The sequence below is a fragment of the Antennarius striatus genome, chromosome 13, assembly GCF_040054535.1.
Source record: "Antennarius striatus isolate MH-2024 chromosome 13, ASM4005453v1, whole genome shotgun sequence".
NCBI lineage: Eukaryota > Metazoa > Chordata > Actinopteri > Lophiiformes > Antennariidae > Antennarius > Antennarius striatus.
The window spans coordinates 20347853-20372279 of record NC_090788.1 but is presented as its reverse complement, the minus strand read 5'-3'; the positions used below and the strand labels follow the sequence as shown (position 1 = coordinate 20372279).

At 38.2% G+C, this 24427-nt stretch overlaps 1 protein-coding gene and 1 non-coding gene across 3 annotated transcripts; one reads left to right on the top strand and one right to left on the bottom strand.

Annotated features, from left to right (window-relative positions):
- Positions 1-3877: 3877 nt before the first annotated feature.
- LOC137606776 (U6 spliceosomal RNA) lies at positions 3878-3978 on the bottom strand. The gene has a single exon (XR_011037921.1). It is a non-coding gene; the product is annotated as a U6 spliceosomal RNA (small nuclear RNA).
- An 11851-nt stretch (positions 3979-15829) lies between these two features.
- Positions 15830-24129, top strand: LOC137606346 (organic cation/carnitine transporter 2-like). Of its 2 annotated transcripts, none has more exons than XR_011037844.1 (11): positions 15830-16052; positions 17285-17467; positions 18335-18438; positions 18860-19014; positions 19202-19370; positions 19807-19939; positions 22600-22700; positions 22808-23022; positions 23427-23580; positions 23685-23820; positions 23931-24129. XR_011037844.1 is itself a non-coding variant. In XM_068331577.1 (11 exons), exons 1-11 carry the CDS (start codon positions 15849-15851, stop codon positions 23992-23994), a joined length of 1647 nt encoding a protein of 548 aa, XP_068187678.1. In that variant the 5' UTR covers positions 15830-15848; the 3' UTR covers positions 23995-24129. The 2 variants fall into 2 exon arrangements, 1 of the variants encoding a protein (XP_068187678.1); XM_068331577.1 differs by having other exon boundaries at positions 23398-23580.
- Positions 24130-24427: the final 298 nt, after the last annotated feature.

The window sequence follows — 24427 nt, the reverse complement described above, 5'->3', positions numbered from 1 at the left end:
CTTGTCTGAGACACGTTGGAAGAAGTATGACAAATAGTACGACTTCTACAGTGACTGTGTGTGTCCATGCATATCTGAACCTGAATATGCGTAACAAAATTATGAAACGCTATTCTGCTTCCAGTACCAGAACTGCAGAGCAAAGCATCATGGTAGATTGGCCACAGATGAGTGTTTCCTAGTCTCAGCCCTGGTTTTCTGCCCCTCTCTCTTTTTCCTCATCTCTCCCAATGTTTGGTCTTCAGGCCTGAAAAGCCTCAAGTCGTCCCAAATGGAGAACAATGACCGGGTTCCTCGGAGGAACGCTGGGCGCTCACGCAAAATGGGAGAAATGGAGCAGCAAAACAAAAGAGGGAGAACAAATTTTGAAAGATGAATGTGTCATGAATGGATGGAGGAGGGTGGCGAGGGTGCTCAGTCAGGCAGTGTGATGTAGAGGAGGGAAATCTTTCTCCTTAGATTCTGTAGTTTGCCTGTTCTGAAGACAAAGAAAAGAAGCACAGCTTATGTAATCGGAGTTCACGGTGTTAATATTATATACATGTGTGGTCATCATCATCATCATCATCATCATCATGGTTCATCATCATCATCGCAATAGATAGGTGAAAAAACAACTTCCTTGGTGGAGTTATTGATGGAAAATAAAAATGATTCATATCCTTAAATAACAGTTAAAGGTTATTCCAGTTAATTGTCACTGGGAAGAATCTAAATTAAATATCCAAAATGATATAAGGTAATTATTACTATAAAAGAGTAAAACAAAACCCAAACAAAAAGGTAATACACAAAGTCATCAAAAATGATTCCAACAATAAGTGTTTCATGTTGTATCTGACACAGACTTCACTGAAACATGCTCAACTGATGATTACGATTCCAATAAAGTTTTAACAAGGCAACAATCTCCGTTTTCCTGGATTTAACTTTAGTTTATGTGTCTTTCCTCCAACATAAAACGGTACGACCCAATAAAGTTTACCACGCTTAACTCGGGCTGTCGCTCCCAGTCCCATAAAGTTTGTCATTTCCTGAAAGCGTTAGCAGACCCTGTGCATACATTTTCACCTCAGAATAAAGTTTCAGCATCTCTCATCTCCCTCGTTTCCCATCGTCCTTCCAGCCCACTTTCCATCTGTCTCGGTTCTCTGTTTCTGATCTGCATCGTGGGGTTGTGCAGCTTTATGTACCCTTCAGAAAATCAGTGTCACGTCTCTTGATGTAATATGAATAGACAGCATTGTGTCTGGGAGAGACAAAGCACCCAGAGACTCTGTGAAAGTAGGCATAGTAATAGAGGGACAGAGGTGGGGCAGAGAGAGAAATCAAAGTACAAAGCTGGGGAGAGATAAAAAGAAAGAAGGGAAATAAGAAACAGAATGGGGGGTTGGGGGGAGTTAAAGTAGAGACAAAACTAGAAAGGGACGGCGACAGTGGGAGGCATTGTCTGAAAGAGATGAGACCATTCAGTGAGAAAAAATTTGAGGACTGTGAGAGAAAGATGAAGGGAATCCATCTCCAAGTCCAGCCTTTAAAGCCTCTTCAGCCACTCCGGAGCTCTGGATCCCTTCATGTGTGTCTGACTGACTGTCTTCATCACTGCTGTCTTCATCACTGCAGAATGAAGCTGTTGGTGACGGACTAAACATGCTACTGACATGTGTCTCCAGCCTGGAGACACGGTTCCACGTGAGCTTTAGTCGGTACCACTAAATCATAGAGCAGAACCGGGGAGCGTTGTCTGCTCACTGGTAACTGTTAACACTTATGCATCATGTATGAACTGTAGAAACCTGACACGTGAATGACGCCTGTCTTTATGTGCCGTGACAGGTTTCCATCAGCTGCTGTCCCTGGATGCTTGAATTCATTTGCAGTTTCTATACTGTCAGCATTAATAGTTTGTTCATGGCGGGTTGTCAGTGCTCTGGATAAAACAAATATCTCACATGAGACTCTAACATGTAAATTTAAATGTTAATATTACGCAGAAAATAACTTCCCAAATTGTGAAGTAATGACAAAAGAGTCAAGGAAGTTCGACAATCCTGGCTGTCAATGCACCAGAGGATGAGCAGAACAGCATCGATGTATGGATTCCATAGCAGTTTTTTTTTTTTCTCATGGTTATCTTAGTGCAGTCCAATTTAATTTAATTTTATTCCAAAACCACAATGATAAAGCCAATGATAAAGTCTATCAGCTTCCTTCGTCTTCAGTAGATGGCACAATGCAGTCACATCCAGATATGAGCATCAAAAATGAAGTCAAAAGTCATCAAAATAATGTTCACGCTTCAACGAGTTGATTCAAAGATTTTGTAGTATTAATAGCAAAAAAAAACTTATTTGAAATCAGTGTCCTTAGGTTTTTTGTATAGAGTCTGTTGGTGCTAAAATGAAACCTAACAAACATCAACACTCAATGCCAAATTCATTGCTTTCTGGTCGCTGATAAATCTTGTTTTCTTGTATTTATCCAAACTTTTTTAGATTGCATGAAACAAACTATAAATAAATGAATAACAAAAACCTTCATATAATCATCTCTGTCACATTGAACCTCAAGGATGCCTCGACCTGCAATGACAAGAAGAAAAAAACCCAAAACAATATAACAGCAGCAAATCAATAGTTCTATTATGAAATGTTTATTCTGGCATTCCTGTCCGTCTCCAAGGCGCCGAGGAGAAAAGTTATACCTGCATGCCATTCGAAAGGCAACGGGGGGGGGGGGGGGGGTAAATGGAGGGATGGATGGAGAGATGAAGGGAATTGATCACAGAATGAGCGCAGAAGTGAGGGAACCGAGGGGAGAGAAAGAAGCGGAGTAAAGCCTCCCTGTGGACCGGCTGCCGGTGCTGAGCTTCATCTTGGATTTGTTTGTTAGGGGCAGAAACATTCGCTGGATGAATTCTGGCTGCAGAGTTTGTTTGCAGGTTTGGATCTGAAGCGGTTTTGGACCTGACGTTGTTGACACTGTAGGAATATATGGATAAAAACTGTTCGGATGTATAGGTGTCTAATTATTGATTAAGAGGAATAAAATATAGCTGCTCATGATGCTCTGCAGCAGCTATGGGTAAAATGAGATGAGGATGTTTGGATTGAAAAGTTGATGAAGGTTCACTATTGGGCAAGATAATGACAGATGGATTGTTTGGAAGCTAACATGACAAATAAATACCACAGAGTAGAGACAGTAGAACTTTACTGATCCGTTAAGGAGGTTCCGTTTGGGAAATTAGCTTCTCAGTCGCACTACACACAGCACAGAGTACACAAAAACACTGAAAAAGCACACAGGAAGCACCAGCACATAGGAAGTAGTACCAACACCAAATAGAAAGAGTAGTAAATAACTCACCAATATACAAATAGAAAGGCATACATAGGCATAGGAATAGAAAGGCATAAATAAACAGGCCTAGATAAGCATGGGTAGAGTGAAGCGTCTATTGTGTTTGCATTGTTTTTGGTGTATTATGTGTGTCATCCCTCAGCTCTCGTGTGGACTGTTCTTCTTCTTCATCTCCCCCAGATATAGGTTTGATTGGTATAAGATAGGTACAAAGATATGAGATATATAAGATTGGTATAAGATTGGTATAAGATAGGTATGATTGGTCAACACTGGAACCAATCTGGCTATATAGCTGCTCATCCCTACTCTGCAGCAGCTATGGGTAAAATGAAATGAAGATGTCTGGATTGAAAAGCTGAAACTTAAGGTTCACTATTAGGCAAGAAAAGGACAACTAGATTGTTTTGAAGCTAACATGACAAATATATACCATAAAAGACTGGTCAAAGCTGGAACCAATCCAACTATCCTCTGATCCTCAAGTCCTGGTGGACTGAGCTACTACCGCCCTAAAAAGGTGGAACGCTTCACAGATTTGCGTGTCCTTGCACAGAGGCCACGCTAATCTCCTCTGTGTAACTCTAATTATAGTATGTGTATTACTGAAGTAACAAACTTCTTCTTCTTTTCCTTTGGGCTTTTCCCTTCAGGGGTCGCCACAGCAAATCAATTGCCTCCATCTAACCCTGTCTTCTGCATCCTCTTCTCTCACACCAACTACCTTCATGTCCTCCCTCATTACATCTGGTCACTCCCAGAGAGAACCTCAGCATCTTCATCTCTGCTACCTCCAGCTCTGTCTCCTGTCTTTTCCTCAGTGACACTGTCTCTAGACCAAACAACATCGCTGGTCTCACCACAGTTTTGTACACATATCTCATTGTATTTATTTATAGAAGTAACAAACAGAGCCTTAAATCTCCACTTCTAACATAAAGTGAATGGTTCCATTAGATGCATTTCCACTACAAGGTACCGGCTGACTCAAATCAAATCTGCTCCAGTCGGTCTCGACTCGACTTTGGTATCAGGACTTTTCCTGACATAGTTTTAAATCAGAGGATGTGTGAAACTCCTATGACACACACACACACACACACACACACACACACACACACACACACACACACACACACACACACACACACACACACACACACACACACACACACACACACACACACACACACACACACACACACACACACACACACACACACACCTCCTATCTCACTTATCTGCTATCCAAGACAGGAAATTATGCATCTCATCAATTAAGTAGGGTAGATGTTTAAATATGGATACATGGAGAAAAAAAAACTGACTGATTGCAAACTGGTATGGAATAAATCTTGGATAAAGTTTTAAAAAAATGAACCAATTGCTATTATAAGATTTGCATGCCAATTAAGTGTCATACACACAAGTGTCACTGCTGGGGCGCTGATGCTAATATCTCAGCCAGCTTCAGTTTTTCAATATATGGCTGCTGTCAAGTAACACTGAGGGTCTCATTGATGTGAGTGTCTAGTTTTATCACACCACAGTGGACAGTGAACTTAAGCAGGAAGACATTCAGACTGAAACTCCATTTCAAAGCAGGAGTTTTTATTAATCCAGTGTGACATTTTAACAAATATGAGTTTAGTGCAGAAAATCTGGATTACTTTATTATTTCTAAGCTGCCTTGTTGTGTTTTCTTCTGTTGGCTGCAGCTTCGCCTTCCTTGTATTCCAAGAAGCCCTGCTGGACCGCGCTGTATGCTCAGGGAGAGAGCATTAACATTTATATAGAAACATGAGGCACTTGTTTGACGGACGATAAATGGGATAGTTTGGTAAGTCTGTTTCAAATGGAACAATGGGGGCAAAACTCGGAAAAACATTGTCCGTTGGCACACAGTAACCCCGGCTAAGAGCTACATACATCAAGACAATGGCCTTTATTAGTCTGCCTCTTAGAATTCATTGTTGGGCCGTTTGTATGTGCGGGTTGGGCTTGGAGGGGGCTGCTGCTGCAGAGGACTGAGGGTGGTTTAGAGGACTGCTGTTGTTGGGTGTGGTAATGGCAGCGGAGGGGGTTGATATATAGGCCAAGCCCTCTTCAGTCGATGGCAGCGGCAATTTTGAAATAACAAATGATAAATACTGTGAGAGAGGGGTGTGAGTGGGAACAGACACAAGATCCCAGAGAGGGACGATGTAATAAATCATAAGAATTAATCTCACAGCTGACCACTAGGGAGCACTAATGAGCCAAATCCAACCTCTTCTCTCTCTCCCTGCATTTCTGCAAACATGCCAATTAATTTTTTTAAAAATCTCTGCATTCCCACTCACTCTCTCTCCCAGTTCTATCCTCTATTGCCATCTTCTCTCTCATTCCCTCTCTCCCTGCCTACTGTTTCTGTCTTTGGCTCCATACACCCAATGCACACATACAGTATGCTGCACTTGGCCTTGTAATGAATTAATCAGACCGGAGGCAGCTGTGTATTTGAACAAAGCCACCCCAAGAAGTTGGCTGGAATTCTAAGCATCAGTGTGTGTGTGTGTGTGTGTGTGTGTGTGTGTGTGTGTGTGTGTGTGTGTGTGTGTGTGTGTGTGTGTGTGTGTGTTCTCATGTGAGTGGTGTGTGTCAGTTGGGGGAAAGCAACTAGTAGTGATGTAGACTTCAGGCACTCGTGATTCCGGGGGTGGGTGTGTGTGCACACAGATAAAGCTGACCTGCAGACCCCTACAAACACAAACCATAAGAAGAATTACCCATTTGGTGAAACAGTTCTTGCTTTCATTAAAAGCAACCTCCCTTCTAATATTTCAAAGTCAAAATGTTTTCCCTACTTTGTTACATCCTGCAAAGCGGTGATGTTTTGTAACTGTCAGGGTTCGTGTGTTTGTCCACCGAATATCTTCACACCCGTTGCAGATAGAAAGATGAAAGAAAAAGCACATTACTCAGGCAGCAAAGGGGATGAAAACGACAAGATGACCTTGTTCTTGAAAAAACTAGGTCAAGGTCAAATTTCAACTTTTGTAAAAAGATTTTGCACATATCTCAGGAACCTGATGAGATAGAAAGACAAAATAAAAGGCGTTACATTCAGGGACGCAAGGGGGAAAAATTAGATCAGAACCTTGACCTTTAAAAACTAGGTCAAATTGTCACTTTTATGCCTGTTTAGGTACGCATCTCTTAGACCTGATAAGATATAATCTCTCAAAAAGCAACATTTTCAGGAAGAAATGTCAACTTACCACTTTTGTATCTTTTAGGATGCAAAATTCTGGAGACAAACAATAAAAACTTAACAAATAATCAGAGGTCAAGGAAGCAAAAACAATATGATGACCTTGACCTTGGAGAAATAGAATTCATTGCTGTGACCACTATGAAAGTAGATCAGGGTAAAATTTTGCAACTGAAAATTGCAAGTCAGCACTGTCTGATGCGGTGGCAACAGTAGGGGATGGTGCCCCCCCCCCACCTACCCACCCACCTGTCTGACTATCACTGAATTCAGTTAAGAGATGGCCTGGTGTGACCATCCTGGACGGCTGGTTGGTGTCATCACACTGGAGACCATTGAGGAGATGGATGACATTATCTTGACAGGTTGACAAATAACACAATTATATTTGCTGTTTGAGTGTGTCCATGCTGCTTTTCTCCCACAAGCTCCAAATTTCCAAGATGTCAGTGTTGGGTCCCAAACCTCTCTGGGCCAGAAAAGTAGGTCTGATACAAATCCAGGGACAATTTAGCCATTTTTTAAGCAGGTCCAGGCAGCTTTCCAAGCAAATTGCAACCATGGATGAGACGTGAGTTCATCACTTCCAAAAATGAAGGAACAAAACAGAACTTTGGAAAACTCTAAAGCCCCAGATACCACAAGATTAATACCAATTTCTGGGAATAAATGAGAGTTCTGAAGGTGAACTACCTGGAAAATGACTATAAACGTACTGTTTGCCATTGTGACGAAAAATGAAGCTGCTGTTGACCATCTTCAAATGTAGCCACAAGAGGACACAAGCCAGTGTCTTATTGTGCCGGTCCCAAGCCCGGATAAATACAGAGGGTTGCGTCAGGAAGGGCATCCGGCGTAAAACTTTTGCCAAATCAAAGATGCGAATCAAACCTATGACTTCCATACCGGATCGGTCGAGGCCCGGGTTAACAACGACCGCCATCGGCGCTGTTGACCTACAGGGCGCCGGTGGAAATTGGATTACTGTTGGTCGAAGAAGGAGAGACCATCTTCAGGAGGTCCAACACGTTCACCTCCCAAAGGACTCAAAGTGTAAAAATAGACGGGGATTTATTGTCACTAAAATAAATTAATCATTTATAGCCTGATTATTAAATATTTGCCAGAAAAAGCTATTTTTTTTTAAAAATAAGGTCTTAATTAAACTAAATGAAAAAAATGTAACATACATTTGTAAATTTGTATATATGAGCTTTAATTTGTATAATGTTTCCTAAATCTGAAATTAATTTGCATGCAAAAAGCAAATGCATGCGTCTGATTGTATTCATGTGGTTTTCTGGGGGTGTTGTGGGGGGGGGATCAAACTTATGATGTAGAAGTCTGAAAATCCTGAAAGACCAATTGCATCAAATACTGAATGAAACACTTGGCTTTAAAGGGTTAAATATACATATTTTATTATTTCTCAGTTTTTTAAAATATATTTTTTAATAGAAGTTTTTTCAGAAATCAACAATACTGACAGATATATTTAATTTGCTAAACTATCAAAAAACCCACATTACTAACAACCTTGGACCTGTAATAAAGCATTCATTAGGCTGCAGCTGAAGAATGTGTCACTAATGTCTCTGATGCTGTTTTCCTTTGTCTCCTTTTCACTACAGCCTTCCAACCGAAGCGTTTTATCAGGCTCCTGTATCTGATTCTCACCTCTCACGTCGGTCTCTTTGTCGATGGCTGTTCTTTACCGCGTTTTATTGAACTAAACTCCAGGCAATCGAGGAGGATTTCACAGATAAGCTATCTCGCCCTGAAATCAGACACAGAAACCATCAGGCCATGAAATATGTGTCTGGATGAGTCAGGGTGGCAGCGCCGAATGAGGAGTGGGTACTGATGTCCCAACACACACACACACACACACTGACACACACAGACACACACAGACAATCAAATATGATAGCCCGTTCCACGTCTGCCACCTTTTTTTTGAATATTAAGCACACAACTAAACCCTAGTTCAGTATTTCAGTCAAAGCAGTAAATGAATTAACACACAGAATATGATAAATTAAAGTCAAATGAAGGTTGGATGGGAAACAAGATGCAAAGTCTTCTGCAGCAAACAACCAAAGCCTGCAGCAGACATGACGGGTTGTCCGCGGTTCGGATGCCCTTTTGCCCCCATCAGCTGATGATGGTAAATAAATAATACCACATTATCCTTGTTAAATAATGTCTCTGCATTGTTTTTCTTATTTCTTTTCATACCCTTTAATAAGCCTGTCTTGTTTCACTGCTGGCTGCATGTCAGACAACCTGAAACACACCTTGTTCAGCAGATGGCCAGTCTGCCCAGTGAAAGCACTGGAGGGGCAAGAAAAGACAACAGAACGCGGGTATTTATCTCTGTAGCTCAGATTACAGTATATTAACTGCTGGCTGAATTTTCTGTTCATGAGTTCTTTATGTGATGTTTTGTCATTTTAATTTGCTGCATATCAACAAGGAGAATGTCAGGCTGCTTGTGTTCACATTTAGTTTGTATTATCCTAAAGTTTACACAGTGTAAACTTTAGAATAACAATTTAAATACTCAGATTAGATATTCTTTCTCAAAAATGAAGGGAGCGTTGGTGTCGGCATTAAAACTAAAGTGATGCCTCATTATTCTGAGTTTTAGGAATCCTCCTTAACCCTTACAGCCCTATGATCACGTGATCAGATCACATGATTTTTTTAAACCATTCTTAATAAATAAAGTCTGTCATGTGGATTGCTCTGCGCATGTTTACGTGACAGTATAGATGTGAAACTATCTTTCGGTATTTATTTGGAACCGATTGACCCAGAAAATCGTATATATGACCGTTTACATTTGACCTAAGACAAGCGGTTCAAACGGCTTCTTATAATCAGATGCAGGCGCCGTGTTTCTGTCCATGTAGTCGCCATCGTACAAACGGGGATGCATTTATTCACACGAACATGTCTCGCGATTCGTGCATTTTGTCACTTGTTGCAAACATGTACCGTGATTGGTGCATTTTGTCATGTGACGCAAACGTGCGTCTTATTTTGAAAAACTCCTTTGAAGAGTGGCATAAGTGACACAAACTGTATGTAATTATGTCAGAAGCCTATGGCAACCTTTTTGGAGCTCAAAATCAATTAGATGAGCAAGTTTTTGGTTTTTATTTGCAGTAAAATCTAATTTTTCCATTTACGACTGTGTGTGTCTATTTCGCCCCAATATTGCCATATTGGGGCGAAAACTATCTCTTCATATAGCTGAAGTTGTGCTGAAGATAAACATACCAAGCATGGGTATGTTAAATCATATCAAAAGTACCAAAAAACGGCCAAAATAGGTCAGGATTGTAAGGGTTAATATTGTAACGTGTCATTGCTTACCCGGGAATGAGCGACACTCACTGGTAGCGCGTGCTCTTCCTGGCTTACAGTACGTGACCACCAGGTTTATTTCACCATCATTTCTAATTAAATCTTTTATGAAACAGGGAACTGGATTTTTTATGTATTTATTTTTACCTATGATTTAATTTATTGTTCCCTCAGTTGGTCCTGATAAGTATAGAAACACATTAACTCACACCCCCACCTCCTCCCCTCTTCCCTCCACACCATCACCAGCTCCTCCTTTTCATCTTCCTCCCTCTTTCTTTTTTGCAGGACATGTGTGAAAATATTGAAAACAGGCCTGCTAGGCATTAGAATGGAGAAAAAAAACAAATGGCATAATTCAGGAGAGAGGCTCAGGACTCCAGGCTGCTGGGCCTCACCAAGCTTCTCTTTCTATAATTCGGCTATGTTTTTAAAGTGTAGCTATGGTGTCGCCACAAAAATAAGAAAGGGAGATATAGACAGATGGAGAAGGAAGAAAACAAAGATATGAAGGCACATCAGGGAATGAAGGAGGAAAATCAAACACTGATGTGATTGAATGGGTTTTAGCGTGGCGGTTTCCTCACTCTCTTTCTTTCTGTAATTCCCTTTAAGGCTCTGCATGAGAAATAGGAGCCTGTTCAGGAAGGGCTGTTGCTTATTCTTTTATTTCTTTCATACTAAAATGTTATTTTATATTCAGGTCAACATGAAAGAATTAAAATGGGACATGAAGCTGCAGGGTTTGGTGGGGAAGTGAAACAGAAGCTGAATGTATTGATAAAGCAATAATCCAGAGCCGAAATAATCGTTTTACAATTTTAAACATATCAGTGAAGGCAAAATTTTTCGAGGTGACCCATTTGCCCCCCCAGTACACAACCAATTTACATAAACTCACTCTTGATACTGAATCACTTTGTATTTGACATTTTATTTTACTTTTTAAAAACACCAATTGTAGCAAGGAGATAATAAATAATAAATTAGAAATTAAACAAAAAATTCAAATATCCTGCACAAATTATTTTTGTTTTCAGACACACGACCCACATTTCCTGGTTCCCATGTGTACACCTGCATATTCAATGCATACCTGGATTCTGCACCCCAGGCCCCCCACATGTTGATGCCATAATTTGTTGGCTTGCTTGGCATATACAGTTGGAAAGAAGACCAACCTGTTTATATTTTAAAAAAAAAAAAGAAAAAAAGAAGAAGAGAGGGATTATAATCATTGAATGTAAGTGCAGGATCAAAGATGTTAAATCACAATAAAATATAAATATATTTCAGGTATGTTCCATTGCATATATAAACATAAAAACAAAATATTTTTTAAATAGAACCAAATGCTCTTGTACTGTGACTCCAGGCCCAAGATTTTCTCGAACTACACTCTGCACCTACATGTAGCCTCGCCACGGAACCTTAATACACCTGCTAATATCAAAACCCCTATCAGTATGGGGAGGGTTCATAAACATTTAAATTACTGTAAATAATAAGATAAATATTTAGTTGCTACATTGCGGATTTTGATTTTCCTGGAATGCATTAACTGAGAGTTAAGAGGAATTACTCTACATGTTTCTAATACTGTATTTCTGTGTCTTCATTGCGTGCTGACATGTTGAATATTTTTTCAATCTGTTCAACATGTTCTTACAAGGTTGTGAAATGTTCTATGTGATTTTATTTCCTTAACAATCCCTTCTGACTTGTTTTTCAGTGCCTGTAGCAAATTCATTACAACTTGTTTGAACGTGTATTTTTAGTTTTCCAAAGCTGCAGCTCAACCAGACATAACTTTTATCTTTGTGCGTTGCCATCGCTCTGCACTCTTTTAACGTACGATAGGGTATGAAATATTTTATCTCTATTCAGAGAAAGAATAAGATTTTTTTTACAAACAAATTTCAATCACAGTAATGCAGGTAAAGTTTCACATTTATCAACAAGAAAGTGCTGAAGTGCTTAAAATATGACAATCATGAATACAAGTAAAATTAAAGTAAAATACATCAGTGTTACAATTAATGAAGTAGAAAATTGACAAATTGTGTAAATCTGTTGTCAGTTTATAAAAACTGAAGTCTAATCTCAGGCTTCATCTGGTGTTTCAGTGCAAAACTGAATCTGACTTTTGACCGGATTTGTCTTCCAGTTTTGTTTTTTTCTTTGTTTGTGTTTTCTGGTAAAAAAAAACAACAACCTAATTTAACTTAAATAGAAATAAAGTTGAAAAGTTTCTAGTTTTAAAAAACATATGTTTTCTTGTTTTTTTCACTATATATACATTTTCCCATACCAGAAGTTTCACTGAACAAATTAAAAAGAGATTAAGTAGAATCTTCTTCTTTTCCTTTTGGCTTTTCCCTTCAGGGGTCGCCACAGCGAATCAATTGCCTCCATCTAACCCTGTCTTCTCATCCTCTTCTCTCACACCAACTACCTTCATGTCCTCTTTCACTACATCCATAAACCTCCTCTTTGGTCTTCCTCTAGGCCTCCTGCCTGCAATTCAAAACTCAGCATCCTTCTACCAATATATTCACTATCTCTCCTCTGGACATGTCCAAACCATCTCAGTCTGGCCTCTCTGACTTTATCTCCAGAACCTCTAACATGTGCTGTCCCTCTGATGGACTCATTCCTGATCCTATCCATCCTGGTCACTCCCAGAGAGAACCTCAGCATCTTCATCTCTGCTACCTCCAGCTCTGTCTCCTGTCTTTTCCTCAGTGACACTGTCTCTAGACCAAACAACATCGCTGGTCTCACCACAGTTTTGTACACCTTTCCTTTCATTTTAGCTGAAACTCTTCTATCACACATCACACCTGACATTTTCCTCCACCCGTTCCATCCTGCCTGGACACGCTTCTTCACCTCTTTTCCACACTCTCCATTGCTCTGGACTGTTGACCCTAAGTACTTAAAATCCTCCACCTTCTTGATCTCTTCTCCCTGTAACCTCACTCTTCCACTTGGGTCCCTCTCATTCACACACATGTACTTTGTCTTACTGCGGCTAACCTTCATTCCTCTCCTTTCCAGGACAAACCTCCACCTCTCTAGCTTCTCCTCCACCTGTTCCCTGCTCTCACTGCAGATCACAATGTCATCTGCAAACATCATAGTCCATGGAGATTCCTGTCTAACCTCGTCTGTCAGCCTGTCCATCACCATAGCAACAAGAAGGGGCTCAGAGCTGATCCCTGATGCAGTCCCACCTCCACCTTGAACTCCTCTGTCACACCTACACACACCTCACCACTGTCTTACAGTCCTCATACATGTCCTGCACCACTCTAACATACTTCTCTGCCACTCCAGACTTCCTCATACAATACCACAGTTCCTCTCTGGACACCCTGTCATCAGCTTTCTCCAGATCTACAAAAACACAATGCAGCTCCCTCTGGCCTTCTCTGTACTTCTCTATCAACATCCTCAAAGCAAATACTGCATCTGTAGTACTCTTTTTTGGCATGATTCGCATCTTTGATTTGGCAAAATTTTACGCCGGATGCCCTTCCTGACGCAACCTTCTGTATTTATCCGGGCTTTGGACCGGCTCAATAAGACACTGGCTTGTGCCCTCTTGCGGCTACATTAGATTAAGCAGAATAAGAACAGAAATAAATGAATTTCATGATGTCAGCATGTAACTGGATCCTATCCCAGATGGCTACGGGTGAGATGCAGACCACATCCGGATAAAACTCCAGCTCATCACTGAGCCACACAAAAGACAGACAACTGTTAAACTCACACTCGTACCTATGGACCATCTCGGAGTGACCATTTCAGCTAAAGTGCATGACTTTGGAGACAGGAGGAAGCCAGAAAACCTGGAGAGAACCCAAGTCACTCTGTAAATGCTGCAACATGTTTGGATGACATCATTATGCAAAGAGGCTCTTGAACAGAGCATGTGCAGTGGATGGCTCAGAGGAGACGCACCACCGATCCACAGCTGTGTCAACTGGTCAAAGGGGGGCACAGTATCTGAAGAACCACTTGGGTGGTGGGCAGCTGCATTCTCAAAATAAAGGGATTGCAAGGAAGTTTGTAGCAACTGGTTCATGATAGAAATGATATAATTCGTTCATGTTTTATACCTGCTGCTTGAAAGTCTTTATGTATTTTCTATGGTTTGGGATATTACCAACATTAAAGATGAATAACAATGTGATTGCATATATTTATTTATTTATTTTTTATTTATCAAGTTCATTTTTTCCATTCTGTTAATATAACAGAATGAATGAAACACCTTCATCACATTAACAACATCAACAACAACATGCGGGAAAAAAAAGGGCTGACAGGTTGACGCCAATGGACTTGTGAAATCCCCGTCCCCCAGAATCAACAAAACATCTCTCATTAGAATATGTGATCAACAAACTCAGACATTAAAAGTTTCCAACCAGTTCATACATTGAATTCTGACAGAAGTTCTTACCCTTATCCACTTCCAGGTATATTAGCCTTTTGCCCTAGAGTATAACCATGTTTACATTCTTCCTAGGAACACAAGGTTTGTTCACATCATGGATAGTCAAAACTAGAAGTTGACCTTACCAGTGTTCTCCACAACAATTTAACGATCACGTTAACCTCCTTCAGCAGACAGTGTTTATAGATGAATTAACCAGTTTGTCGCAGACACTTAAACAGTTTTACATGTTTTTATATTGTCAAAAGATATCAACACGCTCTTTAAAGTCTCAAAGCTAATGCTATCCCATGTTATCATAAATACATGTTGTGGTTGTTGTTTTTGTTCGTTAGTCCATGTTTCTGACATCAGCGATGTACATTTTTCAACTGTTCCATGTAATACTTGACGTATCCAAAATTGTAGAGCTCCCAATATTGAAGTGATTCTGTTGTACTGATCTTTGGTGTAGTAACAACTCTTGTCCATCTTTCTTCTTCTTCTTCTTCTTTGCCTTTCGGCTTTTCCCTTCAGGGGTCGCCACAGTGAATCAATTGCCTCCATCTAACCCTGTCCTTTGCATCGTCTTCTCTCACACCAACTACCTTCATGTCCTCTTTCACTACATCCATAAACCTCCTCTTTGGTCTTCCTCTAGGCCTCCTGCCTGGCAGTTCAGAACTCAGCATCCTTCTACCAATATATTCACTATCTCTCCTCTGGACATGTCCAAACCATCTCAGTCTGGCCTCTCTGACTTTATCTCCAGAACCTCTAACATGTGCTGTCCCTCTGATGTACTCATTCCTAGTCCTATCCTTCCTGGTCACTCCCAGAGAGAACCTCAGCATCTTCATCTCTGCTACCTCCAGCTCTGTCTCCTGTCTTTTCCTCAGTGAGTCTTTTCCTCATCTTTATTGCTCATATTTCACCGACTCCTCTGCACTCCTGATCACCATTGTTTTCATCTGGTCCGAAGAAACCCCCTTTGTTCTATATAAAATCACAAATTTATTAATTAAGAAAACCTCAACCAGACATAACTTTTATCTTTAACTTATATATAGTTGTCATCAACAATTTTTTTCAAATTTATATTTTTAATTAAAAATTTAAATTTTAAAAATTAATTTTTAATTTAAAAAACAAAAAAAACTTTAGTTGTCAGTTGTCATCAATGGTAAAATTATCAAATGTGCTTAAATGTCCCAATTTTATTTTAAAAAAAAATCCAGCCGTGATCCAATGAACTGTCACCAAGTGTATAGAAAATAGTTAAACTGTTTGCCCTTGGGCAGGGATGTTCTTCTAACGGGGGGTGGGGACAACAAGCAGGTGTGTCGAAGGTTCACCAGCGTTTTTTGTCTATTTTAAGAAAGACTGTGGAGGCATAGGTAGGAGTCAGTGAGGATGACGACTTATGAGGAAACCATAGCTTTTTTGGGTCATGGATGTTTCCAGAACCTTGTCTTTTTCCTGCTCAGTGCCAGCGCCCTGCTGTGTGGAACATATTCTTTCTCCATTGTCTTTGTTGGTGCAAGTGTCAGTCACCATTGTCTGGTTCCTGGGATGAATCTCACTCAAGATTGGCACAACGCTACCATCCCAATGGAGGTAAAAATAATTTAAACTTTTAGCCAAAAATGGAACGACATTGAGATACGTATTTTATAAGCTTTACCTTTGGGGCTGTTTTACTTGGCATCTGACTATACAATATGCCAACATCATCCTTAATAACATCACAATTCGACTCAGTTTCATAATATGTTGCTAAGTACTTGATAAGTACAAAAGTCCTTCAACAAGTTTTTTGATAAAAATACACACAAAAAATCTGCTGCAATTTTCAAATAGTATAAAAACTTGTTGAATGACTTTTGTCTGGATCTGACGAGCCCATCTTCGCAAAATGCCAAAATATTTTACCTAGTTTAATCAAACTCAGTTTGTGTTAAATGTAGTGTGACATAAATCCTGGGTCCCTTTTATCAACGAGTACTTTGAAATGTTATGTCTTCTTCTCTGTCAGTGAGAGAAAATATGTAAAATATGAGAACCATTTGTCTAAATGAGTTCCTCTCTTATTTTTTAAGGAGTGGTCAGTAATATTGGTGATTTATTACTGACCACTTTTAGATATAGAAAAATGATAAGTTCTTCTGTTTTAAAATGTATTTACCAGTTTTTACCATAGATAACTTATGTTAATAATTATTGCATTGACAAATATTTTTTATTTGTATTTAAAAACATTATTAAGTAAATAATTCCCCCTAAAGGGATTATTACAGTTATTTCTTTTTCTCCGTCTAAACATGCTGTTCTAAAAAATTCTAAAAATCTTTCTAAGAATTCCTCATCAAATGATTATTTGTTGGCTTCTCTGTTCTACTTTGTAAAATGCTGTGACTGGCATGGCAAAAACTTGAGGGAGAGACAGAAGTCAGAAAGAAGAGAAAGATAAAACAGCTAATTCCAATTAAAAATATCAGCATGCATATGCATGCAGTGGTTTAGTTGTGGTTTTGAGCAGCGTATTGTTTAATTCAAGCAATCTGTCTATGTGGAAAGGTAATTACACTTTTCAGAAATTTTGAAAAAGAAAGCTCAAATAAAAAACAAACAAAACAAAGAGCAGTGAGTGGGAAAAAAAACCATCAGAAAAATAAAAACGTATTTTCATTAAAGCACCATATATATGAGGGTGCAGTTACTACTAATTATTATTAAATTGCTAAATATTTTTAAATGAATTTAATAATTAACACATTCTGTAAGCACAAATCACACAGATATGTAATCATAACAGACCTGTAACTAATATGTTTTAATATGTGACTGAGGTGGTGGATGGGAAACAGCAGCTGAGCAGATGCAGCAGGTACAGACTGGATGTGGTCAAGAATCTCTCATCTCTGGGACTCGTTCCTGGCAGAGACGTTAATCTCACAGGTTTGGAACAGGAGGGGTGTGTGGACGGCTGGAGCTACAGCAGAGACATCTATCAAACCACAATCATGTCTGAGGTGAGTCATGGTGTGTACAAGTGTGTGTTGTGTGAAACAGAGAGTGTCAGAAATGCAACCACAAACCTAACTGTTCACAGAAAGCAGAATTGGTAAATGTTGGTAAATGTTCATGTGTTAAATTATATTGAAGTACCATGACTGTTTCAGTATCACAATTGCTCATCAATTCTAGCTACAACATAGTATTAACGCATTCTCTTTCTGCACATAAAAAAAAAAAGTTTTACTTTCCTGAATACAACAATCAAGAAGTAAAAGGTTGATAAAAATGAGGAAAAGTGTTCTAACAGATGTCCCGGCCGAGGGGAACCGTGGCATAACATGTATACTTGCTTCCCTGTCTTCCCACTACAGGGAAAAGGTCCACAGAAACCTGTAGAAAGTTTAAATGTAACCAGAAATGTAATCGAAATTAACCCTAACTTCCAAAACTTAATATCCCTGAGGCAAGTCTCTAATCTACCTATTTGGTCAGATTTGTTTGTATTAATTGACAAATATAATTGGGTATCATCTGCGTAACAGTGAAAATTACTGTTATGTTTTATAATAGTTCCCAATTGTATCATATAAATTAAACAAAACATATATAAATTGAACAAAATCATGTCATTCCTCTTGTCCTCTGACTTAGATAAGATCATCCATGCTTTCTTCTGGTCTTGGTTACTGCAAGGTGTTTCTTTCTGATTTTAGCAGCCAAGACATTCGAAGTCTGGACCCAACGTGTTTCATTTTAATTTAATTATTTTATCGTGTCCGGCAGTCTGAAGCACTTCGCAGTTTTTGATTTTTTTGAAAAACCTTTCTAAAAATGTACAGAAATTACTAAATTATTTTTACTAGTATAATTTATGATTCCAGTTTGACCTGGTGTGCAGTGAAGAGTGGAAGCAACCATTCACCTCCACAGTTTTCTTTGTGGGACTTCTTTGTGGATCTGTCTTCTCAGGACAGATCTCAGACAGGTAGTGAAAACATGAACAGTATGAACACAAAGTTTTTAAAAATTACTTTTAAACTCTCTCCTGCTGTTTTTTTTAAAAATCTGCATAACTTAGCAATAATAATTTCAATGACTTAATTATATTAATTTGTGAAGAATTCTGACTTTTAAAAAAAAAAAAAAAATCGAAACCAGAAAGGATCAAGAACAGTTTTTAAAATTAATTCATTCTTTGACAAATTCCTAATTCATATTCATATTAAAATTCATAATTTTAAGCATTATTGTCTTTTGTTACAATTTGTAATTTTACTTGTTTGTGGTGTGTAGTTTTGTTATAAGCTCACAAAAATGGAAAATACATCAATCATTGTCCAAAATGTACTGTGTGATGTGTGATAATTTTTTTGGTTGCATTTAATTGTTGTTTTTTTTCTTCCTAGATTTGGAAGAAAGCCTACTCTCATTGTGGCCATGGCATGTCAGATCATTTCCGTCGTAACTCAATCATTTTCGCAAACTTGGACAATGTTCTGTATTATCTCCTTCCTCAATGGGCTTTCACACACCACCGTCTATACAACTGCGTTTGTGCTGGGTAAATGTAATCAATGTGTATAATTTCAACAACTATCATAACACATAATAATACCGTACTTGATTTTGAATATTATTTAAAGTATTGTATGTTCTGTGTATGCTTTGCTGTGTTTGTTACTTAACACGAATATCTTCACTTATTTCGCATTAATTTTTCTTATTTTTTTCTCCTTTTTTTTGTGCAGGCACTGAAATCTTAACCGGCCAAGTCCAGGTTATATTTCCTTTGGGAATAAATTGTGTGTTTTCTGTAGGCTACATGTTGCTGCCTCTCTGTGCTTATTTTGTGAGGGACTGGAAATCTCTCTTACTTGTTGTCTCTTTTCCTGGTTTGTTCATCATCCCCATCTGGTGGTAGGTTGTAAATATGTAATATTTTTATTCTAAATTGATCTCTACATGAACCCTAATTGTATTTATTTTACTTTTGACAATCCTCACCAGTTATAATACTGTACTTTTGTTTTGTTTTGTTTTGGGTTGCAGTGGCTCAATTGGTAGAGCGGGTCGTCCAATGATCGCAAGATTGGCGATATATATATATATATATATATATATATATATATATATATATATATATATATATATATATATATATATATATATATATATATATATATATATATATATATATATGGCGGTATAAATATGTGCGCATGTGATCAAACTATCAGTGTGTGTAAAGTGCACTGACAATTTCCCACCGGGATTAGTAACGTATATAAAATCTAAAAAAAAATAACACTGATCCAGCCTTAACTTTGTGTTTCTTTGCTGAATTCTGATACAGGTTCATTCCTGAGTCTCCTCGGTGGTTACACTCCATGGGAAAAGTGGAGGAGGCAGAGGCTATAATTAGAAAGATGGCTGAATTCAACAAAGTCGAGCCGCCTCCAGTCATTTTTGATGATTACGTTGCAAATGTAAGTGTTTTAACATACATGACACGGCAATCGGGACATGACCCAATATGTGTGTGTATGTGTGTTTACTGACAAACATTCAATGCATGGCAAGAATTATTGAATCTACCGTCTTGGAATTTTGTAGACAAAAAAGCAGATCACAAACATGTCTTTTAAAACGGCAACTTTCTGGCTTCAAGAAACACTAAAGGAAATTTTAAAAAAAGTGTTCAATAACAACTCTTTTTAATTAATTTCCCTGATGGAACCTCCTGAAGGGATGAATAAAGTCCTACTCTACTCTCTACTCTTTTTTTAGATAAAGAAGAAGAGGAAAAAAATACTGAATTACTTAATTACGAAGCGAAAAAATTGAATAAACCTGTAAATGTCCACTTCTAAAACTAACACCTGCGTCGGATTAAACTTTCTCATCAATCTGCAGTTAAAAGAGTGATCACACCTTGCACAGCTGTTACACCAAATGGAATGGCATGAATCATGGCTCCAATGATTGAAACAAACAATAGGGATTATCAAAATTCTTAAAGAAAGTAAAGCATTACAGAATATTGAAAAAGATGTTGGTTGTTCAGTCAGCTATGTCTAAAATCTGGACCATGTACAAATAACACAGGAAGGTTGAAAATTCAAACATACCGGTAAAACAGGGGAGACCTCAAAGCATTGAGAGAGGAAACTGAAAGTTCACAGAAAAAGAAATGAGGAACAACTGGGCAGAAACTAGAGTTAACATCTGGGACCAAACTAAGAAACCGGCCAAAGGAAACGGGACTTGCATACAGAAAAAACTAAATATGAGTCATTATTAAAACCTAACATAAAAAAATAAGATAAATACATATAGATTAAATTGAGATTAATGAAGAACACTGCATGAAGACATCATCCATATTACCACAGTCATAGATAATCTTGTGGCATGTCAGGTAAAGGCACTGAGGAGATGACTGTGATTGCATCTTCAATAAATAAATGAGTCTATATTGATATTTTTGACACTTTTCTTATCCAATTAATTGAAAGGATGCTTGGTAATGATGATATAATTTTTCAAGATGATACTGCATCTTGCCATAGAGCAGAAACTGTGTAAACATTACTTGAAGAAACACACATGAGGTTAATACCATGGCCTGCAAATAACTAGGATCTCAATCCAAATGAAAATCTGTGGTGGAAGTTGAAGGAAATGGACAATTTCAAGGCTCCAACCTGAAAAGGTACGGTAATCTGGCAACTGCAATCAGGGAAAGTTGGAACCAGAATAATGCAGAGTACTGTTGGTCTCTCGTTAAATCCATACCTCAGAGACTACAGGTTGGTATTAAAACCAGAGGTTGTACAAAAGAGTACTAGTGATGAGTTGTGGTGTCTTTCTTTTTTGTTGTTATTGCTGATTCCATATTTTTTTTCCTCAGAATTAATGAGTGATTTTATAGTTTTCCCCTCTTCCTGATTTCAAATAGCAGTTGTTGTTGCCTATCATATTTTTTTCTTGTTTTTTTTTCCTTACATACGGCAGCGTAGAGCTGCCACACCAAGAAAATAAAAACCGGGACGTATCACGTTATTTCGTGATACGTATCTCGTTATTTTGTGATAGTATCACGTTATTTTGTGATAGTATCACGTTATTTTGTGATAGTATCACGTTATTTTGTGATACGTATCTCGTTATTTTGTGATAGTATCACGTTATTTTGTGATAGTATCACGTTATTTTGTGATAGTATCACGTTATTTAGTGATACGTATCACGTTATTTTGTGATAGTATCACGTTATTTTGTGATAGTATCACGTTATTTTGTGATAGTATCTCGTTATTTCGTGATACGTATCACAAAATAACGTGATACGACTTTTTAAAGTGGTTTCATTTACTGTCTGCTGGCCATCTGTAAATCATGGCTCCTTTACATGATGCCATTGAATTATATTTCATGCTTGGCTTGAGACATGGTGAGATTTTACAGTTATTGGGCTCCGTGGATGACATTTATATAAAGATGCGTACCCTACATTTGAAAAAGATGGGGCTATACCGGAGGAAAAACGAGTCAGACCCTCTTGAGGTAGCGTCGTTCCTCATTGATGAGCTGGAGGGACACAGCCGGCTGCATGGATACAAGCTCCATCATGTCAACATAACATTCATTCATTCATTCATCTTCTAAACCGCTTAATCCGCAAACACAGGTAGCGGGTCAACATAACATTTTATCACGAAATAACGTGATACTATCACGAAATTACGAGATACGTATCACGAAATAACGTGATACTATCACGAAATAACGAGATACGTATCACGAAATAACGTGATACTATCACGAAATTACAAGATACGTATCACGAAATAACGTGATACGTCCCGGTTTTTATTTTCTTGGTCTGGCAGCTCTACGCTTCCGTACTTACAGGCAGAAAGTTGCTATTTTAAATGAGTAAAGTTTTGTGGAATATCTGCTTTTTTCTTATTTTTTTTAAAGAACCAAATTTTTTTGAGTGAACATCCTCCAAGACTCTTGGTTCCGTAATTTCTTCCAAGGGTAGTGAACCAGTTCTTTCATGACAGCGTTAATGTCTGTCTCAGATTGAATGAAAATATTGGTAGGGGTTTTTATTATTATTATTGTTATTATTTACTTGCAGGACAATCAGATAAAGGCTCCTCCTAAGAAATACCACAATATTCTCCACCTGGTGAAAACAAAAAACATCAGAAAGACAACTATCATCACTTGTGTTGTATGGTGAGTAACCAGTGTGACTGTTTGAAGGAACTCACTTTACTTTTGTAGTGTTGTTAAATGCAGTTCCAAAAATCTTTTTCTTTCTAAACCTCTCTGTGTCTTTTCAGGTTCAGTATGAGGATAGGATATTTCGGTTTGGCCCTGGGCACATCTGCGTTTCATGGTGACCCGTTCATCAGCTGCTTCATCTCCGCAGCGACGGAGATACCAGCCTATGTTTCCATGTGGCTAGCAGTGAAATATGTTCCACGTCGAAACACAATCATATTTATTTTGCTCACTACAGCGCTGTCAGTGTTCTTCGTTCAACTAGTGCCTGAAGGTATGAAACTGATTTCCAAATAACTAATTTACCTCAACAGAGATTCAAATAAAAACAGCATAAAGATTTATAGTCATTGAGTTTTTTGTTCTGGGCATTGGTAAAAGTACTTAATTATGCATTTAGTACACTTAAAACATGCAGCTACTCTTTGGGCCGTGTAAATTAGAAACAAGTAAAAAGTAAAGAAAACAAAACAAATACTTTTACTTCATGCAGCAAGGAACAAATTCTGGGGGGATGCATGCTGCTGGTTTGGCGCTGCCTGGCCTTGAGCTGCTCGTTTCAAGCAACGACTACAGATGTCTCATCATGCAGATCTAGACTTCCTTTGCTTCATTCTGTTTAACAGCAAACCTTCTTTTTTTGTCCTAGATGTATCCTATATTGCTTCTGCATTGCAGGTGCTGGGAAAATATGCAATTACAGCTGGAGCTGCTGTGATGTACGTCTACGCAGCAGAGCTTTACCCAACAGTGATCAGGAACACGGGGACGGGAACATGCAGCACGATTGCCAGGTTGGGAAGCTGCGTTGCGCCTTTTGTGTTAAGTCTGCGTGAGTAAAGTTTTTCTAAATTTTCAATTCTTTCATTGGTTTATGTCTGGATTTATCCAGGTATTTTGATAATTGACATAACAATCTTTTATTTTTTTATGCAGGAACCTACTTTAAGTACTTGCCATACATAACATTTGGGACTATGGGTGTGTTGTCTGCCTTTGCTGCTCTCTTCCTGCCAGAGACTTTTAGACGACCTCTCCCTCAAACTATTCAAGAGATGCAAAAGAGAGAATGGTGGGTTGAAGAGTTGTATTTACAGTATACTGTATATCAAAGTAAACCACTGTCGTATAATCCCACAGTCTATAAATATCTATAAATGATTTCTGTTTTTTTCTCTACAGCATCAACCACCCATTCATCTTCAAAAAACAACATCCAGCCTCTGCAGCTGTCATTGAAAGTTGAGCTTTCAAAAGGAGTGTCTAAACACTTTCATAACTTGATTGATGACGGATCTTGTTCAGATTTTCTCCCTTATAATATAAACTACAAAAAGATTTAATAAAGAAGGGACGTTAACATAATTTCAATTGTGCTAGATTCATACTGAACTGTCTTCAATTAGATAAATATTTTCACAAATGTGTTCAATATTTAAAATAAAAAAACACTTTAATTTACTGACATGGAGGTGAAAACATTTTCATGTGGGGTTTAAATTTAATAAAAATGAAGTTAGAAATTTTTTTTCTGCAAGTTTAATTAAGATGTTGAGAAATAAAATTATATTTTATACATGGTGACACAGATATTGAGATATGCAATTTTGAGAGAAAAAAAATATGTTTAGGATTATAGAAACTATCCTCTAATTTATACCAAATAGGTGAAATATTGG